Here is a 23,637-nt window from a genome sequence, read left to right on the forward strand (position 1 = left end):
TCCCAAGGCTAAAAATGACTGCAGATAAGCTGACACAGGAGGAAGGGGGTGACTTCTCAAGCAAAGCTAATTAGCTGCAGAGCCCAGTGAACACACAAGAAAATGCACGGGGGCCTCCCTGTGCCTATGATGGGTTTTGTTGGCTTGAATTTGATGTCTGCCTGAACTGTCTCCCTGGATCCAGGAGGACTGACACCTGTCAAGCTCATGCTGACGCTGCAGAAACAGCGGGGCGGGCGGCAGGCCGGGACTTCTCAACTCCTCATTGGTCTGGTGGGTACCTGCCGTGCTCTCACAGTCCCCACCGGGTAGCGGGGAGCTTGGCCCCTCTGCCTCAGTTCCTCAGAGAATTGAGCTGTGCCGGAAGGTACTCCTCCCTGCTAAGACACTGTTGAATCTCATGAAGATGAATAAAAACCTTATAATTTAATATTTATTTTTGAATAAACACTGATTACTGTTTGTTATGCTTCACATTTTATAAACTACAATATGAAAATAGAAGCAAACATGTCATGAGCCCACACTGTGCGCCAGAGGCTAAGTTCTCACCTGCTCTGTTATTCCTTATCCCCATTTTTCAGAAGAAAAAAACTTAAGTACAGAGTAGCTAAGATCAGGCAGATCCAAGGCAGGCTGGAGTTGTTTGCAGGTCACTGTCAAACTGATCCCTACCGGGATCTCTCAGAGTGTCAAAAAAGAGCCTAAGACACATACTGCTCTCTATTAACCAATCGCCCTCCTGTCTTCACTGCTCACATCCCACTGCTATAAACACAAACCTGCGGTGGGTCTTCTCACACTTTTTTAATCATTCGTATTGACTTTCTCTGGTTGACAAGACCCCAGGGTTGTTCTGGGATCATTCACAAATCAGAATTACTGAGAGAAACTTTCACAGTAGCTGCCACAGCACAAAACCCAACAATGATTAACGTGACCAAATGTTACTCTACGGAACAAACTGGAGAAATGAATTTTGCACAGAACATTAAATTTCTCCCTGCCACTACTGTGTGATAAAAATTAAAATTGACATATAAATGTGTTTTAAAGTCACAGTGGTAATTACTAGAAGCAACTGGCCACGCTACAGCTTGGTTTTGTTAGACAGGCACTCCAGTTTGTATCAGCATGGCAGAGCAAACTGTTTCTTTAAGATTTCAGCTTTGGTTAGTCCTCTTTGGCAAACATGAGCAACATGGAGTGTTAACTGTGGTAACCATACATACCCAAAACGCATTCTTTATTAACTAAATCTAGAATATCTCGATGATCTGAAAAAATCAATACAATAGTTATAGGTTTCTCTACAGAGAAAACTCTAACCCAACATTTGAGGTATTATCAGTTTATGCAACATACATTGCAGGGGTCTGATTTCCACCCATGTAGTCTTCATACCTGGGAATCCTTGTAAATACCAAAATAAAATAAAATATTTACTTTTTTTTCTTTTTTTGGCTAGTGAGACTAAAAGGCACGATTGTAAAATATACATCTTGATAGAAAAATATTATAAGGGTTTAATTCTCCAGATACCAAGGATTAACATTTTATGATTACCCTTTACAAAATGGGGTATTTTGGAATATTTTTAAAAAGTTTTCAAAATCAGTACAAATCTTATTTATATTTTTACTAAATCCAACAACACTTTCACAAACAGCAAAATGATCACTGTGCTTAGCTATGTCTTTGTAGGGCACATGAAGTCCCGGGCCCACTGTCTCCTTTGATGGGTTCCTTGGTACACCAACAGTCATGATATGTGCTCCTGGAAGAACCATCTCTGATAATCCGAGTTGGTGCAGTCTCGTAGGAGTGGTTCAAAATTGTCGCTAGACTCCTTCTTTGCAGCCTGGACACATTTCTTGGACTGTTTGTGAAATAAAGAACCATCCTACAAAAAATAAACAGACACTGGACGTTCAAGAGAATTACGGGTGATTCCCCAGGAAAGTCTCTTTTCCCTTAAAACATGTTCTCAGGGTGTAATATTTATTCTTTCAGAAATACTTATTGCTGTCCTCAGTGTAAAATGGCAACATAGGACTATCCTGTGAATGGGAAGCACCAGGCGTGTACAGACGGCATCACCCGTGCCTCTCGTACGGGACCAGTAGTGCCACCTGCTGGCTGCTCGGGGGTGGGTGGGGGTAGATAAAAAAAAAAAAAAAGAGTCTTTGTTTAACCCTTTGACTCCTCTTAGATCAAGCCGATTCCATTCCTGGTGAGCTCCTTCTCTTATGTGTTTAAATGGAGAGTGTGGAGACTTGGCTGTAGTCCCAGCTCAGCCCCAGGTGGGCTGAGTGAAGGGAACAGTCACCTGGCTACCCGGCCTGTGAAATGTCAGGGTGAGAGGCAATGCATCCTGCTCATTGCTCCAGTACCCAAGGCCCCAATCTCCCCTTCCCCTCTTCCCAAGCCTTGCTGAGTTATGGCAAGTCTCTCCTCCAGGCCTGCTCTTTATCTTTTCTCTCCACCTCTCTCTGTTCTAAACTGTACAAACTCAATCACACTGAGCAGCCAACAGTCACAGTGAACAACATACCTGTCCCAAGGAAAGAGAAGCCTTAGAAATAAAATTAGATGCAATCAAATCCTAACACTATCAACCTTGAAAACCCTTCAAAGTGCTGTTAAGTTGTAATAAAAGTAAATAATCAAACGAAGTATCCTTCTCCCTACTCTTCCATACACACTCACTTTTCCTTAAATGATCACTGAAATGTGAGAAAAAAATTTAATGATTATGTTCAGACCAATTTTATTATTTCTAGCTTGCATTACTGTTCCTTGAAGGCTTACAGTATGGCTTACAGCTGGGAGAAAGATGAGCCAAGGAGGGTATTCAAGAGAGTCACAGACTTCTAGGGTGTGCAAAAGTGTTTTTCCTTCTTTTTTTCTTATATCAAATGGATAGCATTATGGTGCTTGGTTTTTTCAGGTCACCTGCAAATTTCATTACTAATTCAAACATTTTTTTCTATAGGAAAATAGATTCCAACTTTCAACAGAATTAACCCATTTATAGGCAGTATAAAAGACTTTTTCTATACCAGAGATGGGAATGGAAGCTTCCCAGGAAGATTGAAGAGAACTAATGTTTTCTTTTGAATTATTTCCTTTGGATTTATTCCCTCTAGAGCTTTTTAGGCAATAGAAGGATATGATCGATTTGCAAGTCCTGTCACTGGCTGACTGCAAAGATGTTGAGGCCTGGTACCTTCCATACCTGAAGTGATGCTTGGTTCCAGATCAACAGAGACTATTTGGAGAGCCAGCTCCAAGACAGAGGTATATTCTTGCTTATAATGCCACAAGTAACAACTCATCTTTGTCAAGCTTTACAGTTTCCAAAGAATATCTCTGGTGGTACACCTCCCTAGAATTAGGCAAGACTGCTATTATGGTGTCCATTTGAAAGCTGGGGAAAATGAGGCTTAGAGAGGTGGAGTAGCTTATACTTGGCTCTAACGTTGCATCCTTACACTCTGGCTATTTTTGTCATTCATGTAAAGCCCACTTCACCTCCAAATACATTTTCAAGAGCTCCCTGAAGGGTCCCAGTACAGCCCCCTGAACAGGTTATCAGAGAAGACTGAAAGGGACCCAAGGGTGTCCAACCTGAGGCCCGCAGGCCACATACTGATTGTGTGAGGTCATTTTTTTTGCTTATCCATGGTATAAGATATCACAAAAAGTATGCTTGGACCTTTTTGTGCTCATCCGCTTTCGTTCGTGTTTGTGTATTTAACCTGTGGCCCAAGACAACTCTTAGTCTTCCAATGTGCAACAGAGAAAACTAAAGGTTGGACACCCCTGAAGGAAGGAAACAGTTCTGACCTGCACACCATGGACTCCACTCTTTTTGCTGGGCTCTCCCTCTCCCCTCTACAGCCCAGGGACTGCCACAGGGAGGGAGAGAGGGGCTGGCTTACCTCCTGCAGGATGAACTTCTGATTCTCTGGGGCAACTTCTTGGCAGAGATGCATGATGAGGATATCCGAATCTTCTTCCACCGCCACACAGGCCTCTGGGTGGTGGGTGTTGTAGCGTATCTCGTACTGGGACGTGTATTCGAAAAACTAAAAGCAAAGCAGCCAACATGTATCACTTACCCTGTGATGTGGAAGGAGGGGGCCCACTGGACGCGAGCCTGGGGTCACAGGAGTGTGGGTGGGGATCCCGCACTCCCCTCCCCACTGACAGGAGCCCGTCTAGGGGACACCTGCTCCATGGACCGCAGGTGCAGGGCTTCGCACACGTGCACGAAGGACTCTTTCTGATGCCTGACCTGCTTACTAGATAGCGAGGACAGGGTTGGTGCCTGTCACCTCGTGCTGGCTGTGGTGAGCCTCATGCTGGTGTGAGAACAGGAACAGAAGAGGACCGCCCCGATGCTAGCACCTGAGGACCCCCTGAGACCTCGTGGACAAAAGTACAAGTGTAGCTCCAGAAGCCAAGTTGCTTTGGCTTTTTATATTTCCCAAATGTTCCATAAGGAGTGTGTATTACTTTTACAATAAAACAAATATTTGATTTTTTTTTTTTTTTAAACACACAGCTTTCCCCTCATTTCCCTCTCTAGAGGCCCACACCTACCTGGTTCTGGCCCAGCCCGTGACAGAGGTACAAAATGACCTGGTGGCCTGCGACTTGGTTTTCATCGGGAGGGTTGTAGTCAAAGCAGTATTTTTTCAGTCCTTTGTTCTGGAGCTAAACAAAACATGAAGGTGGCCTGTTGGTCCAGATTTAGATGCAGTAACAGCTTCCACACAAGGCTCTGGGAAGGGAAGCAAGCCTGTCTCCACAACTCCAAGGGAAGAGCCCCTTCCGCGTGGAACTTCCTACTTTTTTTTTTTTTTTGGTTTTTGGCCAGGGCTAGGTTTGAACCCGCCACCTCTGGCATATGGGACCAGCGCCCTACTCCTTGAGCCACAGGTGCCGCCCGGAACTTCCTAGTTTTAAAAGTGCTTTCCCACTCTGAACTATAGGCAGGCATCTTCACTCCCACTTTAAAATGATACACCTGAGCTTCTGAGACTAACCCTGCATGGCCTGAGGGTTCTTATCTCTCCCTTTCTTATCAGTGGTAGCATAATTGCTGCACTAATCCAAATAGTTGTGGGTTACCACCTTGGACAAAGATTAATTAAGCTAACTAAATCGAGCCAGTGATAGACACAGAGAAGGAATTAAAATGACTTTAGAGCAGGTGTCCTCAAACTTTTTAAACAGGGGGTCAATTCACGGTCCCTCAGACTGTTGGAGGGCCAGACTATAGTTTAAAAAAAAAAAAACTATGAACAAATTCCTATGCACACTGCACATATCTTATTTTGAAGTAAAAAACAAAACGGGAACAAATACAATTCACACTGCTTCATGTGGCCCATGGGCCACAGTTTGAGGACACCTGCTTTAGAGCATGTTATGTTTGTGAATACTACTTTAGTGAAATACATTCTATAAACAAATAGAGCTGCAAAGAAACTGTAAACCTCATTCAGAATACCACCATTAGTTGGAATACTATATTCTTGTTTGAGACTATTTTAAATGTGTTTTAGGATAAACAAAATAAATAATTATGTTAATATTATTAAAAATCAGGAGTTTCAATGTAAGAAAAAATACAAACCTAAGACCAGAGGGAAAAAAAACTCTCTTTTTTTTTGAGACACAGTCTTACTTTGTCACCCTCGGTAGTGTGCCATGATGTCATAGCTCACAGCAACCTCAAAGTCTTGGGCTTAAGGGATCCTCCTCACTCAGCCTCCTGAGTAGCTGGGACTACGGGCACCGGCCACAACACCTGGCTCGTTTCTCTATTTTCAGTAGAGACAAAATCTCACTCTTGCTCAGGCTGGTCTACAACTCCTGAGTCCAGGCAATCTACCTATCTCGTCCTCCCAGACTGCTAGGATTATAGGCTTGAGCCACCATGCCTGGCACAGAGGAAAAAAACCTCAGTATATCTGTATTTGAAATATCAGTATGAGCTCATGAGTTATTTCTCAAAAATGCATATTTCCTTTCTCTGCCCCCTGGAAAAGTTTAGAACTGTGCTAATCCTTGTGATAGGCACTGGCTACACGTGGCTACTGGACACTTGAAATGTGACTAATCTAAACTGAGATGTTAAGACCTCCTATGAAAGAAAGAATGTGAAGTATCAAGGTACAGTCCAGGTGTAGACACCTCAGAAGTCCACTGGTTAATCCCCTCACTACTAGCAAGATGGACCAGGAGCTCCTGATAGCACTCGGCAGGAAGACAAAACATCCCCTCAAAGGGGTCCTGCCAAAAAGGTGGACCACGATGCTCATCAAACCTGAGACCTCACTTCCATTTTAAAGAGAGACGGGGACGGCGTAAAGACTTGACAAAGAAACAAACCGCAACTCCAAGAGGGAGACACTCCATAGACAATTGTCTTGTTTTTCCAACAATTGAAAAGTATTAGCCAAAAAAAAGAAAAGAAAAAGAAAAACGAACAAAAAGCAAAAAAGGAAGCAGACTGCCTTCGATGAAGAGACTTAGAAGGTCAGACACAACAACCACACACAAAGTGTGGACTTTCTTTGGATCCCAATCCGAAATTGGAGAAGGTGGGGGAACATGAAAGATAGCACGAAATGGCTCATTTGATTACGTGTGATGATGGTCGGCAATTTTATAAGCTAATGTCTGCCTTTTATAAAGACGTGCACTAAATACATGCGTGAGGGAGTGCAGTAACACAACAGTGCCTGGGGTCTGCTAAAAAAGAGAAAGACATGGAAGATAAAACAGAGGAGAAAGCCAGAGAGGCAGGATCTTGAAAATTCTAGAATCTCAAGGGCAGGATTTATTATACCATTATCTCTGCACTTCATAAAATAGAATGTAACACTATTATCCTACTTGGTATTTATCACAGACTTTCAGGATGCAACACCAGCACTTCTAGTAACACAGCAGAGGAGACCTCGCTAAACTGGTGTAATTCCTGGAAAATCCAAAAGACACTGGACGTTTTAGTTGGCCTAGCCCAGAAACATTTCTTTTAGGTTTTCTGAAATACTAGAAGTAACTCTCCTATCTCTACTATTGCCTTTGTAGACTCCTAAATTGAGAATTATTAAACGATCCAGCCACTGAGACTAGGTGGCAGTAAAAACTAGGACATGGAAACACCAGATAAGTCTCAGCTCGCTCACCTGTAAAATGGAAGGCTTACAGCTGTCAATCTCAGCTCTGACATTCTGGACCCAGGGACTAGACAATCAGCCGGAGAAGGAAGGGGAGTAGATGAAAAGGGGCTATGGGAGTGTACCCCTGGAGGGGTTTTTCCTGCCCTGAATTTGTCAATCGGACCCGGACCTCTTTACTCACCACGTGCCTGCCTTACTCACCATCCCGAAGAAGCCAGGCCTGTCTTCAGGCACATGCAGCTCTGGAAACACAGTCTCCAAGAACCACTTGAAGTCCTTGCACTGGAGCTTTTCCCGGAGCTGCCTCCTCTCTGTCACATCCCCAAAGGGTTCCTGAGGAAATAACGAAACAGTTGAGTCCCTGCAGTTCCCAGTGCTTCTGTCAAAGCCCTTCTCAGATGCTCACCATTACCAACCAATCAGCTCTTACTGAGCCTCTATTATGGGCCAGGCCCTCTGCAGAGCACAGAGGATAAAAGCAGCCTCACTCCCAGTTCCAGCATCTAGCAGGTGCTCTTGCTACAGGGAGGTTCAGCAAGATGCAGGAGGAGACAGCCTACCTGCTGATGGGGCTGGGAGCCAAACCATGGGGTTGCACTCACACCCCTGGACCTATGTGTCATCAGAGGCATCCCGGCAAAATAGCAGCTTCACTAAGACATATTCCAGGATGTTCTAATTTACTATTAAATCTGAATATTCACTTGCAAACACAGGTATGTATTGTAGATGGAGTTATATTCTCAATATATGGGTATTCATATAGCCTCATGATGGCAAGAGCAAAATACTGCAAGAAGACATACTTGTGGATGTTTGGTTTTATAGCCAAGAGCAAATGATGGAGAACTTCTGAATAATTAAAGCAAGCCTCTACTTGGTATGGCAAATGTTCAGCCATAAGAAAAATGCTGAGTGCTGAGATGATACTACCATCCCTGCACTATTAATAAGTAACAAGTTAAATATTAAGCAAAATGGTAATAATAAGTATTGTTTTAACAAAAATTTCAGATTTCTGCTATTTCCCAGAAGTTCTTTCATAGATAAGAGTCACTGGGGCCCTCGGCTTCAACCAAATATCCATTTTGACACTCAGCCCTTAATCATTCTGCCTAATGTATATTAGTAGAAGTATATTCAGTGCTGTTCTAACAAAATCCCTGGGAAGCCTCAGGAGCAAGAACTATGGGTTCCAGACAGGTCACCAGGGCACAGCAGGTATTTCTACTCTACAGTGCCTGAGCAAGAGAAAGGAAGCAGAGGCAAACGATCCTGTGGCCCCAGAAGCAGAGGGACCTGGGCCAGGGGTCAGGTGGGGGGTCCTAGGGCTCTGCACAGAAAAGATACAGGTGTGCTGGAGCATCCAGGCCCCAGGCCCAACTCTACCCTACACCAGCTCCAGGCCTTGGATAGGTTCCTCCAGTCTCCCCTTTCTGAACTTCAGTTTCGTCACCTATAAAATGAGAACTGTTTTGTTGCCTTACAGAGTGGCTAGGAGTCAGAAGAAACTTCAGAAGGACATCTTAGAGCAAGACCTTGCCTTGGCAAGCAGCCCTCCTAGTTATGCAAATGGAGGATGAGGGTGCCCTGTCCTGGGCGTACAGAGCCGGCTCAGGCAGAGCCATTGGGTTGTGTTCTCTGAAGCTCAAGATCTTCTAGGAAAGAAAGGTGATTCCTCATGCACAAAAATCCCCAACGCAGGGGCAGAACAGGCTCTGGGGCAGGTACCAGCAAGCCCCTGAGATAAATTGCTTTGAGGAAAGACAGTGTTGGCTGAGACCCAGACTCAAACTCAGACTCCCTCAGGGCCTCAGTGCAGGGGCTAATGTCAGTGCAGTGTACGCCACATCCACGGGGAGCAAGCCAACAGAACAGAAACCTTGGTGACTACTGGGACACCTTCACCATTGCTAGGCCAGCAGGCCTCTATGAGGGGAGGTGGAGGGCACCTGCTGTTAGGCTATGGGCCCCATCTTCAACATCCATGACACACGGCCAGAAGGAAGGGCAGTGGGAGCCTAAACACTCTCCAGCCCTTTCCATCTGATGGAAGGAGAACAGACTCCCTGGTTGGGAAGGGTAAGCTTCCAGGGATCTTGGGTAATTTAATGGGGGTAGGAAGAGGCCTTTAGAGGGAGATAGAAGACCCCTCACGAATAAGGCAGGTGTGCTCCTGAGCAGAACTTTAAGGTAGAGAACTGTGCCTGAACTTGCATTTGAGTCGTGGACCCAATCCTGCTCCACCAAGAGGAAGGCCATAAGGCGTACACATGCCTGACACGTGACACCAGGTCCTCCAGACTATCGATGCTGGCCCAGTCAGTCCTCATCGTTGGCTAGTTCTATATCTGTTAGTCCTCATCGTTGGCTAGTTCTGTATCTGTGAACATGTTGATGTGCTGAAATTTGTAACCCCCAAATCAATACTTGCAGTATTTTCAAATTTTCACAGAATATTAAAATACTAACAAAATAATAATAATTGAGTTGCCCAATGCCCAAGTTGCCCAGTGAGGCTAAACAGGGCAGTGCTCTGCCTTCTTGTCTCAGCTCTCATACTGTAAACAAGTGTCTGTTTCAGGACACTGATTTTCATGTTTCTTCTACTTTGTGTTGGTGATTTTAATAGCCATTCTAACACGGCCTTCAATCATGCGCCAAAGGGCTATGTAGTGTTCCTAAATGCAAGAAGGCTGTGATGTGTCTTAGGAAGAAAATACGTTAGGTGGGCTTTGTCCAGGCATGAGCTAGGGCAGTGGTTTTCAGCTGGTGTGCCATGACAATTTTTAAAGGTCATTAATTAAATTAAATTGTTTTCTAAAGACATTCAAAGCTTAGTAAGTATATTCTTTTTTACTCTTTTTTTGATTGACGTAATTTAAGTTGTGAAGTTTAACTATAGGTTTAAGTGTACCATGAGATAAAAAACGTTGACAGACCCTGAGTTAGAGTTCTGTTGCCCGTGAGTGCAATGCTAATGATGCTACAATATATGCCAAATACAGTGTCTTTGAACAGAAACACACCTAAAACAAGATTCAATATTGATCAGCTGACAAAACTGTTAAGCCCCAAGTCTCATAGGAATCTAACCCTATTTTTCTCCCAGGAGCAATGGCTTGGTTTTCACTAATTCAGTGTTTGTGATGGCTTTATGGAACACAAGTATTGTGAATTACAGGAATCGATGATATACTATTATTAGAAATGGAGGAATAGGGCGGTGCCTGTGGCTCAGTTGGTAAGGCGCCGGCCCCATATACCGAGGGTGGTGGGTTCAAGCCCGGCCCTGGCCAAACTGCAACCAAAAAATAGCCAGGCGTTGTGGCGGGCACCTGTAGTCCCAGCTACTCGGGAGGCTGAGGCAAGAGAATCGCTTAAGCCCGGGAGTCGGAGGTTGCTGTGAGCTGTGTGAGGCCACGGCACTCTACCGAGGGCAGTAAAGTAAGACTCTGTCTCTACAAAAAAAAAAAAAAAAAGAAAGAAATGGAGGAATAAAGTTTTCCAATACTTATGAATACTTATGTCATAAATGCACCTTTTATCCTCTATTCCTGGAATCAGACCTACTGTGTCAGGAAGGCCAGAATCAACTCCTTCTGTTCAGATGAAGCCACATGGAGAGCAGGTGGGCCCGGGAACTCACCAAGCGGGCGCGGGGGTTGCGATGATAGTACAGCTCTTTATAGTCATCCATCCACACTTCGGCCGCACGGACACTGTTGGCCAGGGCCTTGTTGCGGGAGTAGGGAGCTTGCTTGGGGAAAACATGGCCAACGTGGGAACATGGGTGTGTTTCCAGAGTCCCACCGCACTGCCAGATCTGCACACAGAGCAGAGGGGAGGTGAGCAGGGTGATGAGCGGCCAGCCCACACTGGCTGTTGCAGAGAGGCCACATACGAGGTAGTCATAATGGACATTGCCCAGACGCTCAGCCTCTGTGGGGCAGGGAGCCACTTACACAACACACTGATGACACAGAGTGCAGGCAAACAGCAAGGAAGCAGCCCCAGCCCTAGTGACAACTACATCAGTGGAACCAAGACCCCAACGTCCATGCACTAAAGCTCATGCATTTAACTCACAGGAGCCCCCTCAGGCCTCACTGGCAACCCATGTACTCATTACGTAAAACACAGGCTCGATTACCTGATCTCCTAGCCACAGAAGATAGGAAAGCAGCAAGGAAGAAGAGAAGTTTGGAAGGGGGAAAGGAAGAGCTTCAAAAAATAGGCAGAGCAGCCTGACACCTAGGGAAGAGGCAGAGAGACCATTAAACACACCCAAAGCCTCCCGGGCAGAGTCACCTGGGGCCCCTGCATGCGGGGGCAATACCCAGGAACATCTCATTTTCCTAAGGGTAGTACAAGCAAGAATAGCATCTGCTACTTATTATGGAGGGCATGAGTCCTCAGGGGAAGGCCAAATTCTTGTTTGTTAACTCTTTTTATGAGGTGGGACACCATATAAAATATTGTTATCATTTTAATTTTCTGTTGAAAAGCACAAACATTTCCAGAAAGTTTTGATGCTTAAAATGTGAGATTCTGGCTGTACGCGGTGGCTCATGCCTGTAACCCTAACACTCTGTGAGGCAATGGAGGGAAGATTCCTTGAGCTCAGGAACTCGAGATCAGACTGAGCAAGAATCAGATCCTGTCTCTGCCAAAAATGGAAAAATTAAGCTCAGCACCTGTAGCTCAGCGGCTAGGGCACCAGCCACATGCACAGGGGCTGGCAGATTCAAACCCGGCCCAGGCCTGCTAAACAACGACAACTACAACAAAAAAATAGCCAGGTGTTATGGCGGGTACCTGTAATCCCAGCTACTTGGGAGGCTGAGGCAAGAGAATTGCTTAAGCCTAAGATTAGTTTGAGGTTGCTGTGAGCTGTGATGCCATGGTACTCTACCAAGGGCAACATAGTGAGACTCTCTCAAAAAAAATACGGAAAAATTAGTCTGTAGTCCCAGCTACTCAGGCTGAGGCAGGAGGATCCCTTAAGCCCAGGAGTTTGAGATTGCTGTGAGCTACGATGATAACACAGTACTTTAACCTGGGTGACAGGGGGAGATTCTATCTCACAAAGAAAAAAAAAAGTGAGAACCCATTAACCAGAAAATCTACTGAAATGCTAGTTTTTCAAAAGGGGTTCCATGAGCACATATCATAGAATCAGTAGGTAGGCTTGTTACAAAAAGGAAAATCCTGGCCCTACCCTAAATCTATCAAATCTGACTTTCTAGACTGTGCCTATAAATCTGTCTTTCTAACTAGTTTCCCCAACAATTCTTATATGTGTCAAAATCTGCAAGCCACTGTGCTAAATAAATAAGCAACTTCATCAGGAGTTAATCAAATAAGGGCTCCGAAAGATGGGATCAGGAAGCAGAGACCTGTATTTCAGGCTCACCTCTGCTACTAACTCTTTAAGTGACTTCGAACAACTCACTACCCCTCTCCTGGCCTCACTCCTCCCCCCTGTACAGAGAGATAAGAACTAGGTGACTTGCAAGGCACTTTCCAGCCCCAAATCTATTCAAAGTACGTATTTTAAAAAGTTGAAACAAGAAGGCAGGCATGTTTATAGGATGCGCATATTAATATCATCTTTCATGATCATTGGATAAACTGCAAATAAGGAGGAAAAAATCCACCAGGCTGTCATAGCAAATCCCATCATTCCGAGGGGGGAGACAGAGAGAGGGAGAGGGAGAAAAAGAGAGAAAGAGAGAACAGGTTAACAATGAGTCAAAAAAAAAAAAAAGAAGAAGAATGAGTCCAAAGAGAAGACTGGAATACTTACCCTAAAGGAGAATTCGAGGTTTTCTCCTCCCCAGACTTCCATTCCTATATCATAAGATCCCAGATATTCAAAATATTTCTTACTCACAGCAAACAACCCTCCAGCCATGGTTGGAGACCTGGAAAGGTATGATATCCATATTTCACTGCAAGCAGCAGGAAACCGTCCCCGTTGGTCTAACTGCTTTCCCACCATGAGCCCTCTCATCTATCTCTGAGCATGAGCTGCTGCATGGGAAGCTGGGCCTGCAGGCACAGACGTACCCTAAGGGCCCTGCCCGGGAGAGGTGCACAGGTGTCTCAACAGGCACCTACCCTGTGTGTGTGGTGAACACGTTAACTACATCAGTCAGCCCCAGGGTACAGAGAGGAAGGACGGCGGGGCAAGGGGCCCAAAGTTTCCAGGGGGAGGCCAAAAGGAATTCGCTCAGAGAAAGTATGGAAAGATAATCCTGCAGGAACAGGCACCTGAGGGGGAGAGAACTCTCATACGTTTAGAAGCGCAGAGAGGAAGAGAAGCCAGGGAGCGTGTACAGGAGAGGATGGTCAGTGGCGTCCTGTGGTCACCCAGCTGTGTGCTCACAGACACCACTCAGAGGCCAGTGAGCAGGAGACCACAGAGGAACTCTGGCATCTTAAAGTGCCCAGTTTAAACTGCCTGGGGTGGGGGGGCAGTTCCACTCCTGCCCAAGCGGCTTCCCCTCCACAACCTGACGGCCAGGGCTGGCCTACTTCGGCCGGCCTTGTTAGCTCCCTACCAGGTCCATCTGGGTGCCAGCACTGACTTCACAAACGGCCCAAGGCATCTACCCTACTAAGGCATAAGGTCAACACACCACAGAGATGCAGGCAAAAGAGTAGACTCAGAAATGGGGGCAAATATAACACGAAGAGCATGACAGTTTAAAATGCTACGATCCTCCAGCATCACGGCACTCCCGGGCTCTCAGCTCGGGGCAAAGTGAGAAAGCGACAGCAGTATTCCCTGTGGAAGGGAAGGATCTAGACCACAAAGCACTTTCAGGTGTGCTCATCCTAAAAATGTAGGAAATAGGCAGGGTGGACACATTTGTACCTGTCTCACTGATGAGGAAACTGAAGTGCAGGGATATGATTGGATGGAGTAGGCAGCCATCCCTGAGCATGTGCTGCGCAGGAACAGAGTTGGTGCCAGCATGACAGGCTAGATAAGAGCCTCCCTACTCTGTGCCTCGGTTACCAAACCGGCTGAATGAGGGACTGAACCACATGTTCTCTCCCTACAGAAGCCCAGGGGTCTTCCTCCATTCCTCTCTTCCCCAGTTCCACCCAATTCTCCCAATTCTACCTTTATTCTCTGGAATCTGTCAGTTCCTGCCTTTGTCTCCTAGTGCCTCATTTCTGACCTGAAAGAGTGCCAGCCTCCTTGTGGTGTCCCTGCCCACAGCGCTGTCCCCTCCAGGGCCCTCATACGTAGTATACAGCCCAAATGCTCAGGTCACTTCCTGCCTGGATCCCTTTATCAACTTCCACCTCTCAGGGTAAAGTCCGGCTCCTTCCTTGTTGGCCTTCAATGCTGGCATGAATCGCCCCCCGGCACCCATCTCCCCAGTCTTATCTCTGGACGCCTTCTCCTCACTCACTCCACTCCAGCCAACAGTGAGTCTTCTTGAGGTCAGGACTCAGGTGGAAGGACTCAATGTGGGAGCAGGCCTAAAACACCCTTCCCAGTCCAGTACAGCAGCAATAAAGCTGAAGTCCTTCTCCTCCAGATGCCTACATCTGTCTCCCAGTTAGTTCTGAACTTGGAAAGGGCAGAAGAAGCCATTATTTCACCACCTCCAGAAGAAGCCATTATTTCACCACCTCCAGCCATTATTTCACCACCTCCACCTCCATGGGAGAGATGTTGGTCTTCCCATGGGCCTTCTCTGCTCACACTCACCACTGGCTGGAGCTGGCTCCTCCAACCCCAGGTCCACCTCCCCCTAGGTCAAAAGAGGCTTGACAGTGCTTCCTTCTCAAGAATGACTATATGGACCCAGCAATCCCACTCCTAGGTGTGTACCCAAAATAACTGGAAACAGAGACTCAAACAGATAGTAACACACCGTGTTCACAGCAGCATTATTTACAATAACCAAAAGACAACCCAAGTGTCCATCAACAGTCAAATACAAAAGGACAAATATTGTGATTCCACTTACTTGAGGTACCAAAAAGAAGGAAACTCAAAGAGACAGAAAGAAGAACAGAGGTTACCAGGGGCTGGGAAGGGGAGAATGGGGAGTTATTGCTTAATGAGTATAGTTTCTGTGTGAGATAATGAAAAAATCCCTGGAAACAAGAATAGGTGATGCTTGTACAATGTTGTGAATGTGCTTAATGCCACTAAAATTAGATAAAATACTTAAAAAGGATTAAAATAGCAAATTCTAAACGGTCTATGAACCAAGTATATGGTGCCCCATGATCATACTAATGTACACAACTATGATTTAATAAAAAAAATTAAAATAAAATAAAATAGCAAATTCTCTACCATGCCTATCTTACCACATTTTAAAAATTAAATTAATTAAAATATTCCAGCCAGGCATGGTAGCTCACACCTATAATCCCAGCACTTTGGGAGGCTGAGGCAGGAGGATCACTTGAGCCCAGGAGTTCGAGACCAGCCTGGGCAACATATTGAGACTCCTATCATTGTTTGCAGGAGAAAATAAGAAAAATTAGCCAGGCATGAAGATGCAAACCTGTAGTCTCAGCTACTCAGGAGGCTGTGATTGGAGGATTGTTTGAGCCCAGGAGTTTGAGGTTGCTTTGAGCTATCATGACAGCACTGCACTGCAGCCTGGGTGACAGAATATACCAATATAAAATCCATGTATATAAAGAAGACACTTAATAAAAATAGACAGATGCTCTGGGGATAAAGAGTGGGTCAGCCAGATGCAATGAGGCATGCTCAAAAAATGAGTCACCTAGAAGTCGACTGCTGACCTGATGACATCGATGGGGGATTTCATCCGCTGCCTCTCCCGCTCAGGAACCACGTGCCACGTGAACACCAGCCTCCAGTCAAAACCACCGATCTGGGGCTCCCCGGAGTTCCCCAGGTACTCAAAGGTGTTCCAGTCAATGACATCGATCACTGGACACACCACTGCCGACTCCTCTTCATGGATCCTGAAAGCACCCAAGACATCCCGTCTCGCCTACGTGGACAGGCAGCAGGAAAACAATTAGGGAATTCTAGAATGAACTCACACTGAGAAAGGCCTGCTTATCTCATTCCAGGTGTCTGCAGCCATGTCAGAACCCTGGCAGGTGACCACCATGGGGGATCCTGGGGGTGGGGGTAGAGTTTCATATGAAACGTCCCACAGCTTTAATATTCTCTGATTCAATCTATGGATATTCTGACCAACCCCACTATGAATGTTAAGAGGTGTAAAAATCAAAGGTAACTTGAGCAGCGCCTGTGGCTCAAAGGAGTAGGGCGCCGGCCCCATATACCAGAGGTGGCAGGTGCAAGCCAAAAACTGCAAAAACAAACAAACAAACAAAAAAAACAAAGGTAACTTGAAACACAAAGCAAATTTCCAATTTCTCAGGTGTGCAGTAGGTTTAATCACAATGAAACATCTTAACATCAAGAAGTAATTATCTCGGCCTGGCATAATGGCTTACACCTGTAATCCTAGCACTCTGGGAGTTCAAACAGCCTGAACAAGAACAAGACCCCCATCTCTACCCTGGAAAAGTTAGTCAGGTGTTGCAGTGGGCATCTATAGTTCTAGCTAGTTGGGAGGCTGAGGCAGGGGCAATCACTTGGGCCCAGGAGTTTGAGGTTGCTTCGAGCTGGGCTGATGCCATGACACTCTAGCCTGGGGCAACAGAATGAAACTCTCCCTCTCAAAAAAAAAAAAAAAAAAAGACAAATAATTATCTCCTTCAAAACAAGAGGCCCCAGACCAAAGGTTCAGCCCTAGAGCTAGAATATAAATTCTAATCCTACTCCTTATTCTCTGTGTGACATTAGCCGAGTTACCTAACCTCTCAGAGCCCATTGCCTTGATGGTAACACTGGAATAATAATATTTATAGAGTTAACATGAGGCTTTCCCAAGAAAATGTTTGTAAGATGGCTGGCAGAGAACCTGGAACTACTGTGATTTTTTAATGTTAATTTTAGTAATGGTGAAATATACATAATGCAAAATGTTACATTTCCCTTTGCAGGTGTCAGCCCGCGAATGGGGTTAGCTGTTCTCTCCACAAACATTAGGACAAGCCCACCCATCCTTCAGCACGCTCCCAGACTGTGTTTCTTTTGCATTGAGACCACACCAGGAAAGATGAACTGAAACTGGACCATGTGAACTAGTGAAAACTAGTTTTCTTTGGGTTACATTCCGGGGCTTGTTATCTCAAATTTGAGGCCTAAAAATCATAAGTGCCACACCACTCAGGACAGTGAAGCAGAGATCAACCAGGTGCTTGAGCTACAGTGACCTCAGAATAACGGCAGAGAGTCAGAGCAGATACACCTATGGAGCATATTGCAAGGGTACAAGTCAAATCTATCAAGTATAGAACATAAATGTCTTAGCACAATAATCAAGTAAATGAAGCGACAGCTATATAAATTAGCTTGATGTAAGAATGTCAAATAGTATTAAAAAATCAACACGTTGTACCCCACATATGCATAAATGTATTCATGATCTATCTATATATGACTTAACAAAAAAAAAAAAAAAGAAAAGAAATATCATGCTGAGGTAGCAATTCCAATTTTAGGGGGAAACTGTACTGTTCAAGTCAGGCTGTGTGAGACAGAGACTCAAATTTGTAATTTCCCCAAATTAAGGAAGTTGAAAGCTGGGCATCCACCAACATCCACTCTTTAAAGAAACTGTGGGCAGAGAGGGACGATGTCCGACCTGCTTGCTGAGAAAGTCCCAGGACATGCCTGGCCCTGACAAAGACCAGGCCCTCAAGGGACTGATGACTTGGGATCAAGCTGGTTGGACTCACCCCTAACCTGATTTCTACAGGAGGGAAGAAGGGGGAGTTCTGTACCAGCACTGGAGTAAAGGATGTGCAGGCCTCACAGGGACATTGTAGGCATCGACTCTTTGTTGTGCAGGGCTGGCCTCTGTACAAAATGCCAGGACCATGACCCAGTTGACATGACGACCATGAACACCCTTCCATATCTCCAAAGCCCCTGGACTTAAATTGTTCCTGGCTGGAAGAACCTGGGTGACAATCTATAGTTCAACATGTTCCAACTCTGGCGCACACTGAAGTCCCTGGGGAGCTTCTGAAACATCCAGAAACCCAGGCCCTGGCCCCAGCCCCAGAGAGTTAGTTCCAAATGGTCTGCCCTAAGACTGGGTGTTGGTATGTTTAAAAAGTTTCCCAAGTATTTCTAATGCACAGCCAGAGTGAAAAGCCCCCTCATCTATAGACACAGAGCAAGGACCTGGTTACAAGGAGTGCAGGCTTGCTCTCCAAAGGGTGCACAGAAATGGAATTCTAGGAGGCATTAGTGCACTGGCAAAACGTCCTCACCCTGTGACTTCAGACCAGCCTAGAGGTGCACAGTGGGAAAAGAGGAACCCACTGGTCCAGCCCAGAGAAGCTACCCGACTGTCACTATGTTCTAAAGGATCTCAGACTCTGTCACTGAGTCTCTGCTACTGGTGAAGCTGCACAGATCGGAGAAGGAGAAAGAGACAGCTGAAGCACCCACGGGGGCTGGGGCAAGAACAGCAGGACGGGGCAGACCAGGGGGCGGCTTGGTCCCACCCAGGAACGGAGGCAAACGAGTCCTCAGCTCTTCCAGGTGACCCTAGCAACCAAAGTGTTGGGGGTCGTGGGGAAGCAGTTTCCCAGCTGCAGAGACCCTGACCTCCAGTCCTTTCCTGCCCCACAGAGGGGAGGCCAGACAGACATCCTCACACCTTCCTGTCCCACCTGGGGAGCTCCTGGCTTTTCCATGATACAGAGACAAGAGAATGGGTAGAGAGAAACAGAAGGGACAAAAGTCAGGGCCCACAGGCTGGTGGCTTCTGGGAGGGGAAGTTAGGAGAGTGAGTGAACAGCAGGGACAATGGCCTTGAGAACAGAGCTATATCATGGCTTTCATGGGACCCCTTCTTCCATAAAAAACATAGACATATTAAAAAGTACATTTTACAACTACATTACTATAAGGACAAAATCCAGGTTAGATTCGTAATTGTACACTCATTATTATATATTCATTTCTTTCCCTTCTGATTTTTTTATTTTCACACATACATGTGTTCATTAGGCTTCCACTTTTTGCCTTCACAAAATTAAAAAGGCTTAAACTTTAACAACAATAACAATGTTTAAGATAGGGACCAGAAACAAAAACCTCGCAAAGAACGAACGAGAAATTATATATTATATATAAAATATATTAAATATTATATATTCATTTCTTTCTCTTCTGATTTTAAAAGAAACTTAAGTAAAAACATTTTTTGGGCCTGGTGCAGTACCTCATTCCTATAATCCTACCACTCTGGGAGGCTGAGGCAGGGTGTATCGCTTGAGCTCAGGAGTTGGAGACCAGCCTGAACAAGAGTGAGACCCCATCTCTACTAAAAATAAAAAACTAGCTAGGCGTTGTGGCAGACGCCTGAGGTCCCAACTACTCAAGAGGCTGAGGTGGGAGGATTGCTTGAGCCTAAGAGTTTGAGGTTGCTGTGAGCTATGATGCACAGTACTCTACCAAGGGCAACAGAGTGAGACTCTGTCTCAAAAAATAACCAAAACATTTTTTTCGGATCCCTTCCAGGTTCACAGGCCCTTGGCACCATGCCACCCAGATATAATGGATAAGATAACTTGAAAGAAATACAGCAAACGGTATATTCTCTAGCAGTGTGATTCCATTTGATTGACAATTTACTTTTAGTTTTCTTGGTTGAGGACACTTCCTAAATTTTCTACGGTAAATTTGGCTAAGTAGAAATAATAAAAGTAAACAGTGATGCCGGACCTCTTATATACTGGCATAGTCTAACATTTCCTATGTGTTAAATCACTTAAGGACCTCAACAACCTGATGAAGGGGAGCACCTGTCACCATGCCCAGTGACAGAGGATCTGCCCGAGAGTAGCGGGACCCAGGCGCCCACTGCCCCTCCAGCAATGAGACGCATTTGTTCCCTCCCTGGGAGGGCCAGTCACACACCTCTGTAGCAGCGGCTCCAGCCACCCCTCGTGGCACTCACAGTGACAGTCCAGGAAGGTCAGTACATCGCCCCTTGCCGCGGATGCTCCCAATAGCCGGGCTCGCACCAGGCCCTCTCTCTTGTTCGCGCGGATCAGGCGCACTTTGGGCAGGCCTGACAGCTCATTGGCCAAACGCTCCTTCAAGTGTTCTGGGGAGGCAAGTGGAGCAACAGTTACCGCCTCAGCCCACGTGTGGACCTCCCAGGCCTCCCTTTTCCAAAAAAGAGATGATACAGACACAAGCCTCCTTTACTCTGTCCCTGGGTCGTCCTCATTTCACCCAGAACCGAGGTTGGAAGTGCAGTGAAGGCTAGGGGTGGGCTGGGGAGAAGGACGCCGGGACCACCACTTGCTCCCCACCAAAGGGCCTGCACTTGCACGCTGGATTGTACACTATACACGGGTGAGCTGCGTGACATGCGACTATATCTCAATTAAGCTGTTACCAAAAATACTTTATAGCTTGACTTCTGAACATTTAAAAATAAAAAAAAACACTTGAACCATCTGACCACATTTTTTTTTTTATTAAATCATAACTGTATACATTGATATGATCATGGGGCATCATACACTCGCTTCATAAACCATTTGACAGATTTTTATCACAGTGGTTAACATAGCCTTTCCGGCGTTATCTCAGTTACTGTGCCAAAACATTTACATTCTACATTTACCAAGTTTCGCAAATACCCCTGTAATATGCACCACAGGTGTGATCCCACCGATCCCCCTCCCTCTACCCACGCTCCCCCCTTTCCCACTTCCCCCTATTGTTAAGTTGTAGCTGGGTTATAGCTTTCATGTGAGAGTCCCAAATTAGTTTCATAGTAGGGCTGTGTACATTGGCTACTTTTTCTTCCATTCTTGAGATACTTTACTAAGAAGAATATGTTCCAGCTCCATCCATTTTTTTTTTTGAAACTGAGTCTCACTTGGTTGCCTGGGCTAGAGTGCTGTGGTGTCAGCCTAGCTCACAGCAACTTCAGATTCCTGGGTTCAAATGATCCTCTTGCCTTAGCCTCCCAGGTAGCTGGGACTACAGGTGTCCACCACCACACCCAGCTAATGTTTTTCTTCTTTTTTGGTACAGACAGGTCCCTACTTTTATTCAGGCTGGTCTCAAACTCCTGACCACTAGCAATCCTCCTGCCTAGACTTCCCATAGCACTAGGATTACAGGTGTGAACCACTGCATCCAACCTCTACCATTTTAATAAAAATAATAATTATGTTAACTGACATCTTCTCAGGAGTACTTTGCAGTTTCCAGTAGTAGTAATAATAATGGCAGCTAACACTGAAGAGGAACTGTGTGACAAGTCTGTTTTGTGATTATAAATAAGCCCCTCTGGAGGCGGAGCAAGATGGCAGCCGAGTAACAGCTTCCTTGCATCTGGGCACCATGAGTCTGGGGAAATAGGACTCCAGGCATCTCTGCCTGGTGGGATCTGCCTATCATCACCCCTGTGAGGATACAGGGAGTCAGCGAGAGACTTCTGGACCCCAAGAGGAGGACTAAAACAGTGGAAAAACGTTCACAGGCACGAGAACTTAAAGAGCAAGAGGAAGTGAAAGGAAAATTAGGGCAAGGAAACAGATAAAACAAATCACTCATGAGGAAGAATCAGCAGAAAACTCCAGGCAACATGAAGAACCAGTCCAGAACAACCCCGCCAAGGGACCATGAGGTAGCTACTGCAGAGGATTCCACCTATAAAGAAATGTTAGGAATGACAGAAAGGGAATTTAGAATACACATGTTGAAAACAATGAAAGAAATGATGGAAACAATGAAAGAAACTGCTAATAGAGTGGAAAATAACCAAAAGGAAATCCAAAAACAGAATCAAATAAGAGATGAACGATATGAAGAATATAAAAAGGATATAGCAGAGCGGAAGGAACTGAAACAGTCAATTAGGGAACTTAAAGATGCAATGGAAAGTATCAGCAACAGGTTAGACCATGCAGAAGAAAGAATTTCAGACGTAGAAGACAAAGTTCTTGAGATGACTCAGATAGTAAAAGAGGCAGAAAAGAAGAGAGAGAAAGCAGAACGTTCACTGTCAGAATTATGGGACTTTATGAAGCATTCCAACATACAAGTTATAGGAATTCCAGAAGGGGAAGAAGAATGCCCCAGAGGAATGGAAGACATACTAGAGAATATTATAAAAGAAAATTTCCCAAATATCACCAAAGATTCTGACACACTGCTTTCAGAGGGATATCGGACCCCAGGTCGCCTCAACTCTAACCGAGCTTCTCCAAGACATATTGTGATGAACCTGACCAAAGTCAAGACAAAAGAAAAGATTCTGCAAGCTGCCAGGAGTAAGCACCAGTTGACCTACAGGGGCAAATCCATCAGAGTGACCGCACACTTCTCTAATGAAACTTTCCAAGCAAGAAGACAATGGTCATCTACCTTTAATCTACTTAAACAGAAAAATTTCCAGCCCAGAATTCTGTACCCTGCTAAGCTAAGCTTCAAAATTGACAGAGAAATCAAATCATTTACGGATACACAAATATTGAGGAAATTCGCCACAACAAGACCAGCTCTACAGGAAATACTTCAACCTGTTCTGCACACTGACCACCACAATGGATCAGCAGCAAAGTAAGAACACAGAAATTAAAGGACAGAACCTAACCTCCACACTGATGCAAAAGATAAAACTAAGCAATGGACTCTCACAAAATAAGACGAATAGAATACTACCACACTTATCAATTATCTCAATAAATGTTAATGGCTTGAATTCCCCACTGAAGAGACACAGATTGGTTGACTGGATTAAAAAACACAAGCCATCCATTTGCTGTCTGCAAGAAACACACCTGGCTTCAAAAGACAAATTAAAGCTCCAAGTCAAGGGTTGGAAGACAATTTTTCAGGCAAATGGAATTCAGAAGAAAAGAGGAGTTGCAATCTTATTTTCAGCTACATGTGGATTTCAAGCAACTAAAGTCAAAAAAGACCAAGATGGTCACTTTATATTGGTCAAGGGAAAAATACAACAAGAAGACATTTCAATTCTAAATATCCATGCACCCAATTTAAATGCTCCCAGATTCTTGAAACAGACCTTACTCAGTCTGAGCAATATGATATCTGATAATACCATCATAACAGGGGACTTTAACACTCCTCTTACAGAGCTAGACAGATCCTCTAAACAGAAATTAAACAAAGATATAAGAGATTTAAATGAGACCCTAGAACAACTGTGCTTGATAGACGCATATAGAACACTCCATCCCAAAGATAAAGAATATACATTCTTCTCATTACCCCATGAAACATTCTCCAAAATTGATCATATCCTGGGACACAAAACAAATATCAACAGAACCAAAA

The 23,637-nt window shown here is 45.1% G+C and overlaps 1 protein-coding gene across 2 annotated transcripts in view; it reads right to left on the reverse strand.

The window, feature by feature from the left end:
* Window positions 1-791: 791 nt before the first annotated feature.
* GALNT12 (polypeptide N-acetylgalactosaminyltransferase 12) overlaps window positions 792-23,637 on the reverse strand; it is a 64,938-nt gene continuing 42,092 nt past the window's right edge. For both annotated transcript variants that reach the window (XM_053567917.1, XM_053567908.1), the window contains 8 exons: window positions 20,230-20,419; window positions 15,993-16,178; window positions 13,012-13,129; window positions 10,852-11,028; window positions 7,404-7,535; window positions 4,609-4,722; window positions 3,945-4,091; window positions 792-1,903 (listed from right to left, as the gene is read on the reverse strand). In XM_053567917.1, the coding sequence (XP_053423892.1) occupies window positions 1,763-1,903; window positions 3,945-4,091; window positions 4,609-4,722; window positions 7,404-7,535; window positions 10,852-11,028; window positions 13,012-13,129; window positions 15,993-16,178; window positions 20,230-20,419 (1,205 nt within the window). In that variant the 3' untranslated portion in view covers window positions 792-1,762. The remainder of the gene's footprint in view (window positions 1,904-3,944; window positions 4,092-4,608; window positions 4,723-7,403; window positions 7,536-10,851; window positions 11,029-13,011; window positions 13,130-15,992; window positions 16,179-20,229; window positions 20,420-23,637) is intronic.

Source organism: Nycticebus coucang, chromosome 2, assembly GCF_027406575.1.
Source record: "Nycticebus coucang isolate mNycCou1 chromosome 2, mNycCou1.pri, whole genome shotgun sequence".
In the NCBI taxonomy this organism is placed as follows: domain Eukaryota; kingdom Metazoa; phylum Chordata; class Mammalia; order Primates; family Lorisidae; genus Nycticebus; species Nycticebus coucang.